The sequence below is a fragment of the Sinocyclocheilus rhinocerous genome, unplaced genomic scaffold (genome assembly GCF_001515625.1).
Source record: "Sinocyclocheilus rhinocerous isolate Xijiao unplaced genomic scaffold, SAMN03320098_v1.1 scaffold134, whole genome shotgun sequence".
In the NCBI taxonomy this organism is placed as follows: domain Eukaryota; kingdom Metazoa; phylum Chordata; class Actinopteri; order Cypriniformes; family Cyprinidae; genus Sinocyclocheilus; species Sinocyclocheilus rhinocerous.
In genome coordinates, this window is record NW_015631070.1 from 46415 (window position 1) to 65451 (window position 19037).

A 19037-nucleotide genomic window follows, 5' to 3' on the forward strand; every position below is an offset into this window, starting at 1 on the left:
TACAAATCTGTGTAAACAACTTTTATTTAATAATTACTAATAACAAAGACAAAAGCACATAGCAAAATTTCTAAAAACTTAAAATAAAATTAAAATATAAAAACTAAAAAAAATTAATAATTAAATATTTGTAACTTAACTTTTATAACACGAGGACAAGTTCCTCGGTGTCAATTTTTCACAAATGCTTCCCAAATGTTAAAACAAATCACTGTATTCCTGTATTGGACAACCTTAGATAGAGCTTCTGAAATGGATAATGTGTCAAGTTATTGTTTAATTTATGCTCCAATTTATGATCTCTTGGCACAAACCTCTGTATGGAAACTCATACAGCAGTCTAAGCAAACACTGAGATAAGAAAGGATTCTTCCAATTGGTCACTAAAGCAAACATCCAGAAATGGCAGCATGAAAACCATCAATATGATCCAGAAAGTTCTTCTTCCTTGTGGCAAAAGTTCTTCCTGAGCTTGTCTATTCATTCCTATGGGAGTGTCTATAAAGAAATAAGTGAAAGTTTACATGAAACTAGCTGTCATTAACCCATCATGTAAAAAAATACACTTAATAATCTAGGCTTTAAACCCTAATGTTGTGTTCCGGTCATTTTGACCCGGAGAGGATTTTCTTTTTCTTGAAAATGCTAGTTTATGTTATCGTATTGGGCTTAAAATTACTGATTTAACTCTTTCTGGGTAATTTAACCCCCCCAAAAAATTGAGCTGTTTTGGGATTTTTTTTTTTCTTACCTTGTAACACTTGTGATGTTCTTGGTCAAAAATGACCAGCCTAAAAAAAATGATTATAAATTTGTTGTTATGAAAAAATATTACCAAATATTAGATTCAATCTTTTTATCAACTTGTTTTCTTTCAATTAGCATAAGTTTTTTTAATTAATCTGAGCCGAGTTTTTAAGTGAATATTGCCAAAATTATCCACAAATAATGTTTTTTCACTCAAAAACTGAGGTGTGTAAGCTGAGATCAGTGAGGCTTATAATCAATCAATTCCAAAAAGAAATGCAAAGATTACAAAGAATACAAAAACGAAGATTTACAAGCATTTTTAAAGGGGTCATATGATGCGATTTCAATTTTTCCTTTCTCTTTGGAGTGTTGCAAGCTCTTGGTGCATAAAGAAGATCTGTAAAGTTGCAAAGACTAAAGTCTCAAATCCAAAGAGATATTCTTTTATAAAAGTTAAGAGTCCACCACGCCTACCTAAAACGGCTCGTTCTAACACGCCCCCACATATCTACGTCACAATGTGGGAAGGGCTAATCATTTTTGACTGGGAACAGCATAGGTAAAGGATTTCTCCGACTTTTAAAACCATTTCTGTGCCACTGAGTCTTGTCCAGTTTACTTTAATATCATTTCATCATCAATCCTGATCCATACGTAGAATGTGTTTTTGTGACTTGGACATGGAAAGCTAAGCAAACTGGTGCAGTTTTGGCCCCTCTCATGCATTTAACTACGCTTTCTAGCAACTTTTCCACTTCAAACCAGCAATCTGTTCTCAGTGGCTCTCTGTTTCCACCTTGAACAGACCCCTCCTCCTTTCTTTTGTTACTTTCCCTCCCTCTTGCTCATTTTCTCTCGCTAACCCTGTTCTGTTTTGAATCTCTTCCTCTCCTATTCTTTTTCTGTCTTTCTTTCTCATCCTAACTTCACCTCCCTCTTTCTGCCTTCTGTCTTCTCCTATACGCTCATTCACAAATGCAAACAGACACACAGAGTGACAAGTGCAGGTCCCCAGACGGCTGGTCTTGCGTCACAGAGAGCGCAAGTCGAGCCTCTTCTGTATGCAGTTTAGCCAGCTCAGCTGTACCGCATGCAGACAGAGGAGGAGGAGGGGAGGTCAGGTGTGTGTGTGTGTGTGTGTGTGTGCGCGCAGGGTGAATGATCGCCTGGATATTTCACAGAAGATAAAGAGGGATACAGATCTGTTAACCTTGGATAGCACGACTGGACAGTTAACTGTGAAGGAATCAATGTCTTTCCAGCCTTGACCATGCATCATTGTTAACAAAGTCAGATTTTTCTCTTCAGAGTCATTGCTTTTTTCTGCCAATCAAGCTGTGACAGGAATCTACATGATTTGGTAAGATTATACAATGTTTTATATTTAATTTTCAATATAAACTATATTGGGAGAATATTTACAGTGCAACTGTATTGTTGTCTGTAGTACCTTTAAACTTGTGGGAAAAGTCAGAATTAATAAGTATTAATCAATATTTTTGATGTCTATTTTTTTGTCTAAACATCCTCACAACTAAGATACTCAAAAAAAGATAATTGTTGTCAGAACATATTTCTGATGAATTCAAAGTTTCAGTTTTTCTGGGTTTAAGCATAAACCTCTGTTATATTTATTAAAACGAGTAAATAATATTTGACCAATGCGGTAAGAAAAATACATTTAATTACACATTTTCTGTGAAAGCCTTGATAATTTATACAATTTATACAGAAGATTTAGCTTGTTTTATGTTTAGATATTTTTACTAGAAAAACTAAATAAGTTTTGTTTTGTTTTGCTTTGCTTTGTTTTGTTTTTTTGTTTTTTTTGCTTTGTTTTGTTTTTTGTTTTGTTTAGTTTTTTTGTTTTGTTTAGTTTTGTTTTGGAATATCATTTGCTCCAAAGGCACTGTTATTTACAATGCTGAATCTTTAAAAAAAATTCTAGTTTTATTCCTAATGATGTGGTACACTCTAAAAAATGCTGGGTTGTTTTAACCCAATGTTGGGTCAAATATGGACTAACCCAACTGTTGGGTTAAATTTTGGTTACATTTTTAAATTAGTTTTTTAACCCAACAGTTGGGTTAGTCCATATTTGACCCAACATTGGGTTGAAACAACCCAGCATTTTTTAGAGTGTAAGGCAAATACATTTAAATCAAGGTATCTTCTATAAAAGCCTTATTTTCTAAAATATTTATGCAGTTGTTCTATGGATGTTTAGAGATTTTGCTGTGAAACAATATAGAAACACATTATTTTTTTATTACTGTGATTATGATGAACATAAGCTAATTTGCTGATGGAATGTCGTGTGTTTTATTTCCAAAACACTTTTATATCACCATGAGGCCTCACAGTGCTGATGAAACACTATCCATTTCATTCCTAAACTTTTCTCTATAATCAGGCTGCTCAATCTGACTGCTTTCTCAGGCAAAGTAAAAGAAACCTTTATTGTATTTGTATCCCATCATCAAATTACAGTGGCTTCTTGTCTGTTATGAATTTGCCAGCAGCACTTCAGATATAACATGTGACATTCTTTGTTAAATCACAGAAATGAATCAGATTGCATGTAGCAGGAATGACTATCATTGCCCAGTTTAAATGCACCCGTGAGTAAACACAACATTCAACATCTCCAAAGACTTTTATATGATGTACTGATAGACCACTAATCTCCACAAAAACAACACTTGTTTGATGGATGCAAAGATGCATTTATTTTTATCCTAAATTAGAGCTGCCGCTGCTGTAGTAATTCTTTGTGGTTCTGTAAAATCCTCGTTATTCGTGACCATCAGCATAACAATGATGATGTTGTTAGTGATTTTGCTGTCAACTAAGGATGACTTTGAAAAATGCAGGGTTAGAGATAGCTGCAAATAAGAACAATGGGTTCCTTCAGACTTCTTCTGGCCTTTCTAGATTTGGAGAGAAACAGCTTTGTTACTTCGGTCTCTCCGTCTATCTTTTGGTGCCGGTGCTCAGCAGCATATGGCTGTCGTAGTCAGCGCTTCTAACATGCTCTCTTGGTAGTGTTATCCACCTGTGGCCCTGCACTGCAGATATCTGATCCTGGTCTATGAGGCATGAAGAGATGCGGATAGTGTCACTTTTCTTCTGAATGCATAATTAATTCGCTGGACAGCAACTGCAATGCATTCATCTCAGCATTAGAATTTATCATATTTTTATTTGGAAAATGCTTTTAATATTTATTTTTGAGTTTGTATGACATGTCAACAGAGCTGGGTGATTACATGTCATATGTACTCAGATTCCAAAAATGAAGTACTTTTAATTAGATTAAATTGCGTAATTAGACTACAGTTACTTTTTACTAATTACATGATTACATATTATTCACACAGTAGAAAATAAATTATTCATAATTTGATTCTCCCTGGTTCTTCTTTTCCATCGTTTTAATCTTCCTTTCTAAAATAGCCTACCGTATATACACATTCATAAAGTCTTCCAGTTTTGTGGACATTCACACAAAAACCATTAGTCAGGTGGCTATAATTACACAGAAAACTGAGAGGCCTCAAAGCATTTGACCACTGGATTTACAAAATGATTTCAGTTTTAAAAAGTGTTTTCTCAACATTTCAACATTGCATCAACTACTGATGAACACTGATTTGTTTTTATTTGAATTATCACTCAGTGGTTATTTAATGTCTATTTATGTCTTTAGAAGGCTTTTGTCTTTCAAACACTTTAAAATGCACAAATTCACATTATTTCTTATTTACATTTAATGCAGGGATTCCCACACTTTTTTGTCAGCTGAACCTCTTTCCCTTGAGTCTTTAAAGGCAGAGTAAGTGATTTTTCAAAAACACTTTAGAAAACTGATTCGGGCCGAATCGCAAAACAAACTTGTAGCCAATCAGCAATAAGGGGCGTGTCTACTCGTGACGTGGAGGAGAGCGCGTTCAGTGCATGGGACGGACATTAGCCGAGCCGAGCGACAGAAAGATAGAGATGGCGGATAAAAAAACAAAAGAGGAAAACGTCTGCAGAAGGATAAGGCAAGAAGTAGGACCCGTGTAAATATCGGATCAGTTTTCCAGCGCTGGAGAGGACTCAAGGAGCGGAGGCCTGCGATCGGACGCCGAGGTTGCTTGGTTTCTTCTCAATAGGTGAGTAACACCGTGTCTACACCAGCTAAAGTCTGCCTACACTGGAGCGATCAAACGACCGTTGAAAACCATTTGAAATGTGTGTCAGCAGGTCATAAATAGAACCAGGCAGCAGTTTTCTGTCGGGGATTTGTTGCGCCGCGCCGCTCACGTCTGTAGACACGGTGTAACATTGGTTTTGCTTTGTTTCACAGAACTAATCGTTGCCTGGGTTGCGTACGTATATGTGGGGCGGAGCTATCAAAATAGGGGCAAGACCCTTTTGTGGTAGGGTCCTGTTTGTTTTGGTGATTTCAAATATCAACATTGGCTGCCAGAAATCCCTTACTCTGCCTTTAAGGTATAAGTTAATAATTAAGTAGTACATTTGCATATCAACGGTTCAAGTTGTTAATGGTCACATGGCATGCAGGTAACCAAAGAAAATATTTCATCCTTTTTAGTAAGCGTTTTATTTCAGTTGTTGTTATTTTAAAGGGATTTATTTTAATTTAACTCTCCCTGACTTGAAGTCTGCTGGTGTTTGTTGGGGCAGTGTGAACATGACAGTTATTTTTAATAAAATTCTAAATCTAGCGGCCAACGTGTCTGTTGGCGTTTGTCGGTGCGGTGTGAATTGGCCTTTAAAGTAATCAAAAAGTAGTTTGATTATATTACTGTGTAATGTAATGGATTAGGCTGCGCTACTATAGCCTATACAATTTGTTTTGTACCAAATGGAGGTGGAGACTGATATGTTCTCAGAATTGCGAGAAAAAAAGTCAGAATTGTGAGTTTATATCTCGCAGTTCTGACTTTATTTCTCAGAATTGCGACTTTATGTCTCGCAATTATGACTTTTTAACTCGCAAAAGTTTATATCAGCAATTCTGAGAAAAAAAGTCAGAATTGTGAGATAAAAAGTTGCAATTACCTCTTTTATTTTTTTTATTCAGTGGCGGAAACGGGCTTCCATACGGTGGAGACCAGTGAACATTTTTTCATATTTAATACACAAGTAAAGTAATACTGTACGTCATTAGTTTTGACAAACTATACATTATTAGAAAGGTCAAAGCCTTGAAATTAATTTGACCTCCGTTTTGTTACAAACATCTTATAGTCACTATCACTTTTTTGAAGTCCATGACTTTCATATGAAAAATTAACTATGCATCCACTGAGGGGGAAAAAAACTGGTCTGCTTCTCATCAGAGTCCTTTACGTCCCTAAGGGCTTTTAATCCAAAAGTGTTCATTTCTCAAGTTTCTCAAAAGGATTCTTATGTTTACTTTAAATTTCTTTAGAGAGGAGTATTATTGTTTTCTATTTCAGTGGAAATAAATCGGTGGTCGGAAATAGAGAATACCTTTAAATAAATAGTGACCTGCTACATCATTTAAAATGAAAATATTCTAGAATTCCATATATCTGAATTACCTGCAATGCCACTGCAAATCCCCACATACAGTAAGTAGATGTTAAGCAGATGTAGATCGCATGGCTGAACTCAAGGGAGAAAAGCAGTTGAGTGAGCAGCAGTGTACCTAAATAATTGGGCACTTGAGGAAATGGTGACGAATATCTCTTAACACACTAGAAATGCTTCGATAAACAAATGCTAGCAGCACTAGAGGACTCTGCATATGTAAGCACATTACATAGCACAGCACGTTTTACTGTATTTATGTAAAAGGGCCTTACGAGATAATGAAGTTGCACTTAGTAGCACTAAATCATTATTGAAGCATCTTTCTCTTTGCTTCAGGGTTTTCTTTCAGGGTCCAACCAGGCAGCTATGATGGTTGGAAAGCCAGTCAGGCAGTGGAGGTCCATCTGTAAGGGACTGATCCTGGGTGCGCTCCTGACCACCTGCATGATTCTTTTGTACTGCCTGTCGGCCCCAGAGGTCCAGTTTGGCCTGCAAGAGTGAGTTCCTTAATGTATTTTGAACAAGAATAATGTACACTACAACAGAAAGCAGTTTATTCCGTTTATTTCTGCAACCAAGTCAAAGTTTCAGTGGATTAGAGCAGTATTTTGGTGTGAATTTCATGAAGAAATAGCCAGGAAATATTTCATCCTAAAATCAAAATAAAAGAAAAATAATTTATCTTCATATTCATAAAGAAAATAAACCAGGTCTGCATTGTGATGTTATTTTCATGACAATTATTAAGATCATTTCTCCTTAATTCTTCTGTCATTCTATCCTGAAACATTGTTTCGTTATGATTGATTATGTTATGAATATGTTGTGATTTCGTTAAATTCAGTACAAAATACTTGTTTTGCATTCATTTAGTAATATTATGAAATGTAAAAAAATAAAATAAAATACAAATATATTGAATACTACAAATTTAAATATTACAATTGAAATGTATATATATATATATATATATATATATATATATTTAAGTATAATTAATTCCTGTGATGCAAAGGTGGATTTTCTTTAGTGTCATATTTCTTGTTATTAGCAATGTTTAAAACAGTTGTGCTGCTTAATATTTTTTTATGGAAACAATAGTACCATTTTTTCATGACTTTCATAACATTATAAAGGTTTTATTCTCACTTTTGATCTGTATAATTCATAAAAATTTCAAAAATTTCGTTAAAAAAATCCATATGTGTCTATCTATACAGATGCTTAATTGTCATTAAAATAATGCCACAAAGCATTTTATTTTTTAAATATTTACTGTTTTATGTTAGGGTGAAATGTGGATAAAGATAAAGATTGATCTGTTTCATGATCATAGTAGTTAAGAACTCATTCTAAAAATGATTTATCTGTGCATCTAAAATGCATTCGAATTACAATATTTTTGTTCATTTCTGTTTACAGGGTCCCAGTGCCTTACTCATGTGCTCATCGCCCTTCTGCCGCCCACTCCTCAACGATCTCTAACAGCTCCCATCATGCCTCTGGGCAGCGAACCTGCACTCCAAAAGTGGACATCATGTTCATGAAAACCCATAAAACAGCTAGTAGCACTTTCCTCAACATTCTCTTTCGCTTTGGCGAAAAACACCACCTCAAATTTGCCTTCCCCAACAGCCGCAATGACTTCTTTTACCCGTCCCCTTTCCATCGCTCACAAGTCAAGGACTACAGGCCGGGAATGTGTTTCAACATCATCTGTAACCACATGCGTTTCAATGCTGCTGAGGTGGCCAAAGTGCTTCCCGCCGACACCTCGTACATCACAATCCTCCGGGAACCGGCTGATCTCGCTGAGTCCTCGTTCCACTATTTTGGACGCGTTGTACCTCTCACTTGGAAGCTTTCTGGAGATGAGAAGCTGAGAGAGTTCCTGAAGGATCCAAAGCTCTACTACGACCCAGAGGGATTCAACTCGTTCTATCTCAAAAACTTGCTTTTCTTTGACTTTGGACAGGATAATAACTTGCATCCAGATGACCCAAAAGGGGACGAGGCCATTCACGCAATCGCCAAGCGCTTCCATTTGGTCATGCTTGTGGAGTATTTCGAAGAGTCGCTCATCCTGCTCAAGGACGTCCTCTGCTGGGACATGGAAGACTTGCTTTTCTTCAAACTCAATGCCCGCAAAGGTTCGACTGTTTCTAAACTGACTCCAGAGCTCAGGGCCAAAGCGCTAGAGTGGAACGCCATCGATTGGAAGCTTTACCAGTATTTCAACGCCACCTTCTGGCATAAAGTGGACGCTTACGGCCGAGAGCGCATGGCGAGAGATGTCGCAGAGCTGCAGCGCAGAAACGCAGAAATGGCTTCCATTTGCATTGAAGGAGGCCACGCTGTCGATGCAGGAAGCATCTTGGAGACGTCCATGCAGCCGTGGCAACCCATCGGTGAGAAGTCGATTATGGGATACAATCTGAAAAAGAATGTCGACAAAGCGCATCGAAAGCTCTGCAGGAAGATGCTCACGCCAGAGCTTCAGTATCTCAGCGATATGGGCGTCAACCTGTGGATAACAAGACTGTGGGGTCGCATAAGAGAGATCCTTCACTGGTAGCTCAGAAGAAATGTTTTGCTTAGGTGAAAGGTCAGCACTGACTTTATAGGAGCTTGTTTCCGCCACATAATAAAAGATTAAAATCTCATTGTGACTTTTATCTCACAATTCCACCTTTTTTTCTCACAATTCTGAATTTATGTCTCACAGTTCAGACATTTTTCTCAGATTTGTTCTTCCACAATTCAGACTTTTTCTCATCAGAATTGCAAATTTATATCTCACAATTCCGAGTTCACATCTCACAATTTAGATTTTTTTTTTCACAGAAATGTGAGATATAAACTATATCTCGATATAACTCGATAATAAGGCTTATTATCTGTTAAATAAATAGACATAAAAAAATAAAAAATGTAATTGTGACTTTTTATCTTAAAATTCTGACTTTTCTTCTCAGAAGTTATAAAATTGTATTTTATAAAATTAAATTTTTTTTTAAACTTTTTATTTTATTTTATAAAAGTTATAAGAATTTTTTTTTTCAGAATTGGAACTTATATCACAATTCACAGTTTATATCTTGCAATGCCTTGCCTGTGAAAAAAAGTGTCTGAATTGCAAGATACAAACTCTAAATTGGGAGATATATACTCGCAATTCTGAGAAATGAAGTTTGAATTGTGGAAGAAAAAAATTGGAGGAAGAGAGAGAGAGAAAGAGAGAAAGTTGCAAGATTTAAATTCTGGTGTCTGAATTGCAAGATACAAACTCTAAATTGGGAGATATATACTCGCAATTCTGAGAAATGAAGTTCGAATTGTGGAAGAAAAAAATTGGAGGAAGAGAGAGAGAGAAAGAGAGAAAGTTGCAAGATTTAAATTCTGAATTGCAAAATATAAACTCGCAATTTGGAGAAGAAAAGTCTGAATTGTGGAAGAAGAATGCCTGAATTGCAAGATAAAAGTTCTGAATTGTGAAATAAAAACTTGCAATTCTTAAAAAAATTCTTAGAAAAAAGTCAGTTTTTTTTCAAAATTCTGTGGTGGAAATAAGTTTCCATAGACTTGTATACAACCGACCTAAAACCTGTTTTTCTGTGTCAGAAAGAAATAAAAAAATTAAAAGACATGACTGAATAAAACATTTTCATATTTAAATGAATCATACCCAAATAAGTGGTGACAGTCAGAAAATTGTGTTCAGAAATGTACTGTAAGTCACCGCTATGTATGCATGTGCGTAGTGTGTGGCTGCTTGAATCAATCATCAAAATGAATCAACTACTGTTGAACGACCTCAATCTTTGAAGCTCTTATTGTTGGTGCCAATGGCAATAGCAATAATAATTTCTTGAACTGGTTTAGACTCATTCTGAACTTGGGCTTTACTGTTATCATCACATGAATGATACAGTAAATAGCTCTGGCTAGAATGTTGAGTGGAGAGGTGCTTTTAAGCTGAAATGTGAGGACGTGTTGGGCTGCCTGTGGAAGAGGCCACTGAGCAGCAATGAAGTCCATGAAAGATGACAAAATAAAAACTTTATGTAACACATACGTGTCTCGTTCATGTTTCACTGTCACGGTTAGCACAGATCTATTCTGAGTTCAGAATGGATAAATGAATAAACACAACTGATTTTGGTGTATATTGCATGTGAACATACACACATTCTCTTCTCACAAGAATAAAGCTGAAGTGCATTATGAATAGGATTGACCCAGGTTAGACTCTTGCAGAAAACCTTCTTGCAGTTGTGCTGTTTGATAATGCACACTGACCTTTCTCCATATATGTCTTAAAAAAGAAAGTTTCAGCAGAAGATGACCACTTCATAAATGCATTTCAATATGTGATCTATACTTGCCACTAAGCCTAGACGAAGAACCATCCTAAGGGTAAGAACTTATTTTATGTGTGGTTATGTGATGTGACAGTACGCTAATGTCAGTGTAATTTTAGTATCATTGATAAATAGGCCTATAGTTTTTATTAATATTTTTCAAACGTTTTTATTTTTATGTTGTTGTTTTTTTTATTTTTGTCGAAGTTAGATTTAATTAATATCAATAAATGATATATATTATAGCTATAATGCAGCTCCAAGACTTTCTTCAGCTTAACATGGGCTTCATTCATTATGTTTTGAGATTTTTAGTTATCTAAATATTCTGTATCGAAAAAGGAAAATAAAAACGTTCTTCTGTTTCACGTCATGTATGTATATATATATTTTTTTCTCCTCTCCTTGTCCTTTCTTTCAAAGTACTGCCCACACTCCAGTCCAGTAGGTGGCGGTAAATGCACCTTTCAGTTGGTTTGCCAACCGCCAATAAAATTTAAAGAAGAAGAAGAAGACGCCGAACACATTTTACAGTCGCACTGAACGCTGACCGGAAGTGTGATTTAAACAGTCGGAGGATTTGTGTTGGTTGTTTAGGCATTTATAAACTTTTATTCTTTTATTTGCTACAACTTCTTGGTCCACAAAAATGGGGAAAAGACAGCATCAAAAAGATAAGATGTGAGTTGAAATGAAACATAACGCGAGTAGAATATGACATTTTTTTTATCTCAACAGTACTATAACTATAGAGTCTTAACGTTATACAGTTATATTTGATGATTTCACTGAAAACAACATCAGTATATTCTTTATTGCAGTGATATCGTGTTGTGTGTAATCTGAGGTTTATAACGTGTTTGTCTTTCTTAAGACTGTAACGTTATACGTGTTCAGCTGTCATTCATGCATCTTTCTAACGTTAATTGCAACAACTGCAGTGTTTTTTGTAACGTTAGTTATGTTTTAGTATTAAGTAGTGAACTGCTACGCATTTCCTATTGTTTAATTCTGATTCTTCAATAATTATAATAATATTCGTTATATCTGTCTGTTTCAGGTACATCACATGTGCAGAATACACTCAGTTTTATGGAGGGAAGAAATCAGGTAACGTTACTTAAACTAGTCTGGATGTAATGTTACTGATCTGTTTGTAGTAAGAAAACTGTTGAAAACAGTTAACAGTAAACACAAAACATTGTGGGATACATTTTACAATATGAGCGAATCAAACAAACACTCTATTCAGAGATGATTTTACATTTGCAGTTTAGATGCAGCATGTCTTACTGCAGTATGTATATATTAGAAAGTAAAGTGTTGTGTCATGTAACGTGAGGGGAAAATATTCACATTAAAGATTGTAAAACCTGACATTTCAGGGTTTCCCCAGTATCAGGAAAATGTTAAAATTTGATGATTTTTCGGGCCTGAATGAATAAATAAATAAATCAGGTCCTTGGTATGTACACTACCATTCAAAATTCCATTAATTTTATTTAATTTTTTTATTATTATTTGCACTTTTATTAAGCAAAGATGCATTAAATTGATCCAACGTGAAAGTAAAGCAATTTATAATGTTACAAAAGATTTCTATTTCAAGTAAATGCTCTTTTGAGCTTTCTAAGAAATATTTCTAGAAATCAGCGTATTATAATGATTTCTTGAAGGATCATGTGACACTGGATGCTGAAAATTCAACTTTGCATCACAGGAATAAATTGCATTTTACAATATATTAAAATAGAACACAGATATTTTAAACCCTAATAATAATTCACAATATTTCTTTCAACAGCATTTAAAAAAATCTTTAAAAAAAACTTTTGCACAGTAGTGTATGCAATGCTGTTGGTTTTCCTGTCACTCGCTTTGTTGTTTGTTTGATTGCACTGCATATAGTTTTATTTTGTGCACATTTTGTTTGATATTGCTGGTGCTTTTTCCTCCGAAAGCCGCTGGGATGAGTAAAATAAGCCTTTTGTCATCATGTTTATAGAAATCCCACAAGCCAATTTCAGACGTCTGCCCTTTGATCACTGCAGGTGAGTTTTCACGTCTTTCATGTTTGATAAAAAAAAAGTCCTTTGTGTTTCTTCTGGTCAGTAATTTAGGTCTAGCACAATAAATTCTGCTTTCATAACTGTTGATCAGTGTTTCAAGCGATGCTCGAATTTCATTGGTTTTATGTGAGTTAAAGCTGCTGTGTGTCAGTTTTTCCCCCGAATGTTAAAATACTTTTCTCCTATTCTAGTGTAATATGCAGAGACAATTATTAGTAAGACATCTGTAGATTTTGCTAATTTTAAAACATTGCTCTGTTTGTTGGAGGGGTCTGATGTGTCTCAAAAAATCATGTGAGTTTAGGGCTGGACTGTCTTTCTGTCATTTCAGTGGAAGTTGGGGGAGACTGTTCTGAAAACAGTCAGTATATTTGCAGATCTGTTTGGTGGCTCAGAAATGACACACAGCAGCTTTAGTGTCATACTATATGTGTGATTTTTAATGTTCATCTCTTATCTCTTGCATAGTTTGTCTCTTCAGCCCTTGAGTATCCCATGTGCACGGTGGATGGGGTGGTTTTTGATCTAATGTGAGTATATTATTCTCACCAACATCAAAATTAGTAATTTGTGAAGCTGTTATTTGCATTCATGATTTAATACAAATAATACACTTATCTATAGTAGCTCGTATTTATTATTACATACACTACCCATGAAAAGTTTAGGGGGGTGAAATTAATACTTTTATTCAGCAAGGATGCATTAAATTGATCAAAAGTGACAGTAAAATCATTTAAAAAATTTTTTAATTCTATTGAAAACGGATTCTATTCAAGAAAATCAAGGAAAAAAAATAATATTCACAAAAATTCACAAAAATATTAAACAGGCCAACTGATTTCAACATTGACATTCAACATTAGAATGATTTCTCTGAAGGATCATGTGACACTGAAAACTGGAGGAATGATGCTGAAAATTCAGCTTTTTCCATCACAGGAATAAATTACATTTTAAAATATATTAAAATAGAAAAGTTATTTTACAATAGTACATTTTTTACTGTGTTGATGCAAAAAAAAAAAAAAAGATTAAGGTTTGTTTTCTCTCTAGGAGCATAGTGCCTTGGATTAAGAAGTTTGGTACCAACCCCATAACTGGAGAGGTATTTCAGTTATTCCTGTTTATAATATTTTATTTATTTGACACTGACCAATACACTTTCAAATCATTAGAGGTGAAAGCTTTTTATGATCAAAATCCTGCATGGATTCAACCACTAGAGGGCGTCAGACTCCATTTGAGGGGAAGCCCAAGCGCTTGACTGATGACACAAAGTAAAATGCAATATCATCAACTCCAGGTGCTTGCCTGTGCATCCTTGAGTATCCAAAGCTATAAAGCAGAATCTCTTGTACACATGATTTAAAGAGCACAGCGGGTTTTATAAAATTAATCATATTTAGTGCTGTTTACTAAGGTAAACTTGCATTTAGGGTTAGTAAACCTCTTACCCCAAGTAATAAAATTGTATCTTGATTGTGATATGGACCTTAAATCATGTGACATGTTGAGTAGAGATACAGTGGTGTGAAAAAGTTTTTGCCCCCTTCCTGTTTTTTTTATTGTTTGCATATTTGTCACACTTAAAAGATTCAGATCATTTAAACAAATTTTAATATTACACAAAGATAACCTGAGTAAATACAAACTGCAGTTTTGAAATTATGATTTCATTTATTAAGGGAAAAAAGCTGTCCAAACCTGCCTGGCACTACGTGAAAAAGTAATTGCCCCCTAAATCTAATAACTGGTTGTGCCACCCTTTGCAGCAACAACTGCAATCAAGCGTTTGCGATAAATGGCAATGTAGACTTACATTGAATTATGTATGAGTTTTTTGTTTGTTTGTTTTTTTTTACCCTGGGCCAGTAACCAGTTAAATCAAAGTATTAAAAATCTTTTTTTTAAATAATTGAAATAAAATATATTACATTTAAAAATAAATTATATAAATATAAGAAGCTAATAAAAATAACAAGCATGTACATTTAAATTATGAAAATCATGTATGATATACATTCTAAAATAAAAGCTAACTGAAATTAATATTAAAAATATTACATTTTAAATGCTACAGTATCATATATTTAATGCTAGAATTACATTACCATCTAGCACCTAGCACACCCTAGCAGCCACACAGGAACGCTCTAAAAAACATTCAAAGCCCAATATACTTTGGTAAAAAAAAAAAAGTGCAAATCAAATGTTAAGATAACCCAAAGCCTTTCATAATCATAATTTCATTACATATTTGCTAAACGGTAGATATTTTCTGCTTTGAGAGTTTAATTGTGTTTTATAGTCAAGCTTAATGTGAGGGAAAATGCTCTATTGTACCCAAAAGAATTTTAAAATAATCATAACAGATGCGTAAGAAATAAAATTAACAGTAAAAAGTACAAAATGTCATTAAAAACCAATAAAAATAAAAGAGGAAAATAAATATGTTAAGATAACCGAAAGCCTTTCATAATCTTAATTTCATTACATGCTGCCAAACAGTAGGTATTTTCTGCTCTGAGAGTTTCATTTTATGTTTTGGAGAGTAGTCAAGCTTAATGCGTTGCTTAGAGGGAAAATACTCTATTACTGTACTCATCTAGAAATCATTATTGAGACAATAATGAAGATATTTCACTGGCCCGCTGACGGTGGCTAATAGCGTTCACTGTGCCAGGAGTGGATGCGGGTGTAAATTGCTGCATAACCAGTTCACTGGACGCACGTTAATTTATGGAATAGGAGTTATAGGATCTCTGTGTGCACGCTGCATGCATAATCGGTTAGCACTGGCATCAGCAGAAGTTGTGTGAATGTTTACAGAGAGCGTGATGTAGGGCATCCTGTATTTACTCGCTTTAATATTCATATTCAGTGTCTATCAAGGCACATAGCTGTCATCTGTAATGCATCTTTACATCTTCATAGCTGTGCGTCTGAGTGAGAGCATGTCTGGATATGCCACTGTGAGTTTGTGTGTGTGTGTGTGTGTTAGTACACACAGTGTGACTGTGTTATCTGAAGTATTCATGATTGATTTGTCTCACTAGATGGAGAGGAGGAAAGTAAGTGCTGGAGTTGACTAGGGCTATTGAGAAACACAGACTGTGTGGGTGTGTGTTTTAGAGTGACTTTTAAGAGATCCTTTCGACATGCCACGACTTGTTCTCATGTGCAGACATCATGCTTTCATGTGTTCTGCTTTACAAATTTGCGTTAAAAGATATGTGTTATGATGTGTTACTCTTATTTATTGCATTTTTGAAGTGTCAGTATGTGTTTGTTAGGCAAGGCACGTTCACTTTTATATCACAGGCATTCCCAAACTTTTTTGTCAGCCCAGTAGAAAATATTTTCTTGAAGTACACCTTATATGTTAATATGTTAGATATCTTAATAGATATGTTAAATGAATATTTCAGTAATTTAATGACATATTCGCATGTTCACAGTTCTCTGATGTCAGTTAATGGTCACGTGACATGCAAGTAAATTCACAATGTCAACCTTTTTAGTAAGTGTTTAATTTTGACTTTGTAGCTGGATTTAATGTGAACTTCTTTTTAGTTGTGGTAGTGTCACATTCTATTCGCAGTGGTGTCACAAAGCATCAAAGTTTTTATCTAACAAATGTATTGTTATTATTTGAAATTAATTATAATAATTTTTATTTTATGCTAAGTTACAGTACTGATATGCCTTAATAATCACACTAAGTGCCATCAATATTATTGTGCAGCCCTGTTTTTTTATTAAGTTTAAATTTTATTATATAGATAATAATTAGCTCTTTATCAACTTTCAAGCCCCCTGCAATTCTCTCACAAACCCCCAGGTTCAAAGTGTAGTTCTTTACATAAAAAGCATTTTTTTAAAAATCATAACAGATGCAAAAATATAATTAAAGTAAACAAAATTAAAGTAAAAATAAATACATAAAAGAAATGAACAATGAAAAGTAAAAAAAAAGTACAATTGATTTGCTATGTAATTAAAACGAATAAAAAGAAAATAATAAATATAAGGATGCAGTGCATCAGTTGAACGCAGCAGTTTTCTTTCAGTAGATGCCTAGTTAAGCATTCTTAAGGACATGAAGTCACATCACAATTGATTCACAATTGAAGTCACAATTTAATTTATTTTCCTAATAAAGACCTTTTACAGTGCAAAATTCATGAATGCATGATATTCATCATCATTTATCAAAAAACAATATTAGATACTATCAAGCCAATTGACCAGTCAAATTCTAAAGGATAAAATCCATTCAGCCAGTCAGACTGCAGCTGGTGATTTTGAGTAGTTCCTGCCATTTTTGTGTTCAGTACTCATCAGGTTGTCTGCAAACGGTCTGTAGTCTGAGGCAGAGTCTAGCAGTCAGATGCCCAGCTACTGGCTTTGTCAGGGAGGGAGAGGCTTAAAGAGAAATAAACCTGGGAGATGAAGAGCTGTATAATACAGTCTGAATCAGTGTGTCACTGGATCACAGCATGGTCAGTTTAAATGTGTTGTGCAGGGAATCCTTTAAAGGGGTCATATGACGTTGCTAAAAAGAACATTGTTTTGTGTATTTGGTGTAATGCAATGTGTTTATGCGGTTTAAGGTTCAAAAAACACATTTTCCATATAATGTACATTGTTGTTGCTCCTCTATGCCCCGCCTTTTCTGAAACGCGTCGATTTTTACAAAGCTCATCGTTCTAAAAAAGTGAGGTATACGCTGATTGGCCAGCTATCCAGTGCATTGTGATTGGCCGAATGCCTCAAGCGTGTGACGGAAATGTTACGCCCCTTAACGTACTGTGATGCCGTCTCCCAGCAGGATGAGACAAAACCAATGAAACCCATTACAAATGAGGCATTTGTTGAATCCAGTGGGGACATAATTACTAATTATAATGACTTATAATAACTATCATCAACGTTGAAAACAATTGTGCTGGTTAATGTTTTTGTGAAAAAAACTATGATACATTTTTAGGATTCCTTGATGAATAGAAAATTCAAAGGAACCATTTTTATTTGAAATATAATTTTTTTTGTAATATTATAAATGTTTTAGCTGTCACTTTTGGTCAATATATTGTGTTTTCAATGAAAGCATGATTTCAAACTGACCCTGCATTTTTCAACAATAGTGTACATCACCTTTAAATATTATTATTATTATATAATATTATATAATTATATAATAATTGTTATTTATGAGTAACAGTTTTACTATATGTTAAAAAGTAAACCGGCCAGCACTAAGTAGCACTTTAGGCAATCATATAAATCTTTCTTTGCTCATCTCATCTAAGTGTCATTAGAGACAAGAATTTACTTGTTAATATGATTAAACCCATTCTAGCCACAGCGTTGCATGATGGTGTTTAAAATGAGTGCTATTCAGATAGTGTCTTGTTTTATCATTGCCCAAACATGTGCCGTATGAATCAGCAAATTCATGCTAAATAATTAAACACAATCAGACATTAACATTATATTTGAAATGAAAGTGTGTCAGAAAGCCAAAGTCTGACAGGTATAGTCACTATCTCCTTAACTTCCTGTTTCTCTCTCTTTCTGTAGAAGCTTGAGGCTAAATACCTCATCAAGCTTAACATCAGCAAAAACAATGAAGGTAAATGTTTGTGTGTGCGTGTGTGCTCGTGATCCTCTTACCTGGCCTGCGTCAACAACAATATGTGCTAATGACAAGAGATTGACAAATGGATTGAAGTCCTCTACAGTGCATATTCTGTCTTTCTCTCCTGTACTTTAGGGAAGTACCACTGTCCTGTGCTCTACACAGTGTTCACAAACAACTCCCACATCGTTGCTAACAAAGTCACAGGAAATGTTTTCTCTTATGAGGTAAAACACACTACATCCCAAATGTTTCTTATGTGGGACCATTTTTTTCTCCCTGAAGTCCATGTAATGTTATTCAAGGTTTCTTGTGATAATTCAGTTTTTCATGACTTTTATTTTTTAAATACCCATTTTATGTTTAAAATTAAACATTCTGTATTTGTTACTAAAGTAGTAGTACCCCAAAAATAAAAATATTCATTTATTAAAAGTACTTATAAAAAAATATTATAAAAATAAATATTTATAAAAGTATATTTAGTTGCATAAATAAAATATAAATTCATTAATTAAATTTAATATATATATATATATATTTATATATATTTATATTATTATTTAAAATCATTAAATGTGTATATTTATTAAATACATTATATTTTATTTATACATTTAAATAAATTTATCCACCCTCCTGTGG

At 34.3% G+C, this 19037-nt stretch overlaps 1 protein-coding gene and 1 pseudogene across 1 annotated transcript; both read left to right on the plus strand.

The window, feature by feature from the left end:
* Window positions 1-2050: 2050 nt before the first annotated feature.
* On the plus strand, window positions 2051-9103 carry LOC107741514 (galactosylceramide sulfotransferase-like). Its single transcript, XM_016554268.1, has 3 exons — window positions 2051-2110; window positions 6655-6815; window positions 7741-9103. The coding sequence occupies exons 2-3, from the start codon at window positions 6685-6687 to the stop codon at window positions 8891-8893; spliced, it is 1284 nt and encodes a 427-aa protein (XP_016409754.1). The 5' UTR covers window positions 2051-2110; window positions 6655-6684; the 3' UTR covers window positions 8894-9103.
* A 2093-nt stretch (window positions 9104-11196) lies between these two features.
* The window catches only part of LOC107741509 (peptidyl-prolyl cis-trans isomerase-like 2), a 32462-nt pseudogene continuing 24621 nt past the window's right edge, over window positions 11197-19037 (plus strand).

Bases quoted from the DNA above. Each gene is read 5' to 3' on its own strand.
- LOC107741514 (XM_016554268.1), top strand. From the start codon at position 6,685: ATGATGGTTGGAAAGCCAGTCAGGCAGTGGAGGTCCATCTGTAAGGGA. The intron at 6,816-7,740 runs GTGAGTTCCTTA...TTCTGTTTACAG, and splicing joins GTCCAGTTTGGCCTGCAAGA to GGTCCCAGTGCCTTACTCAT.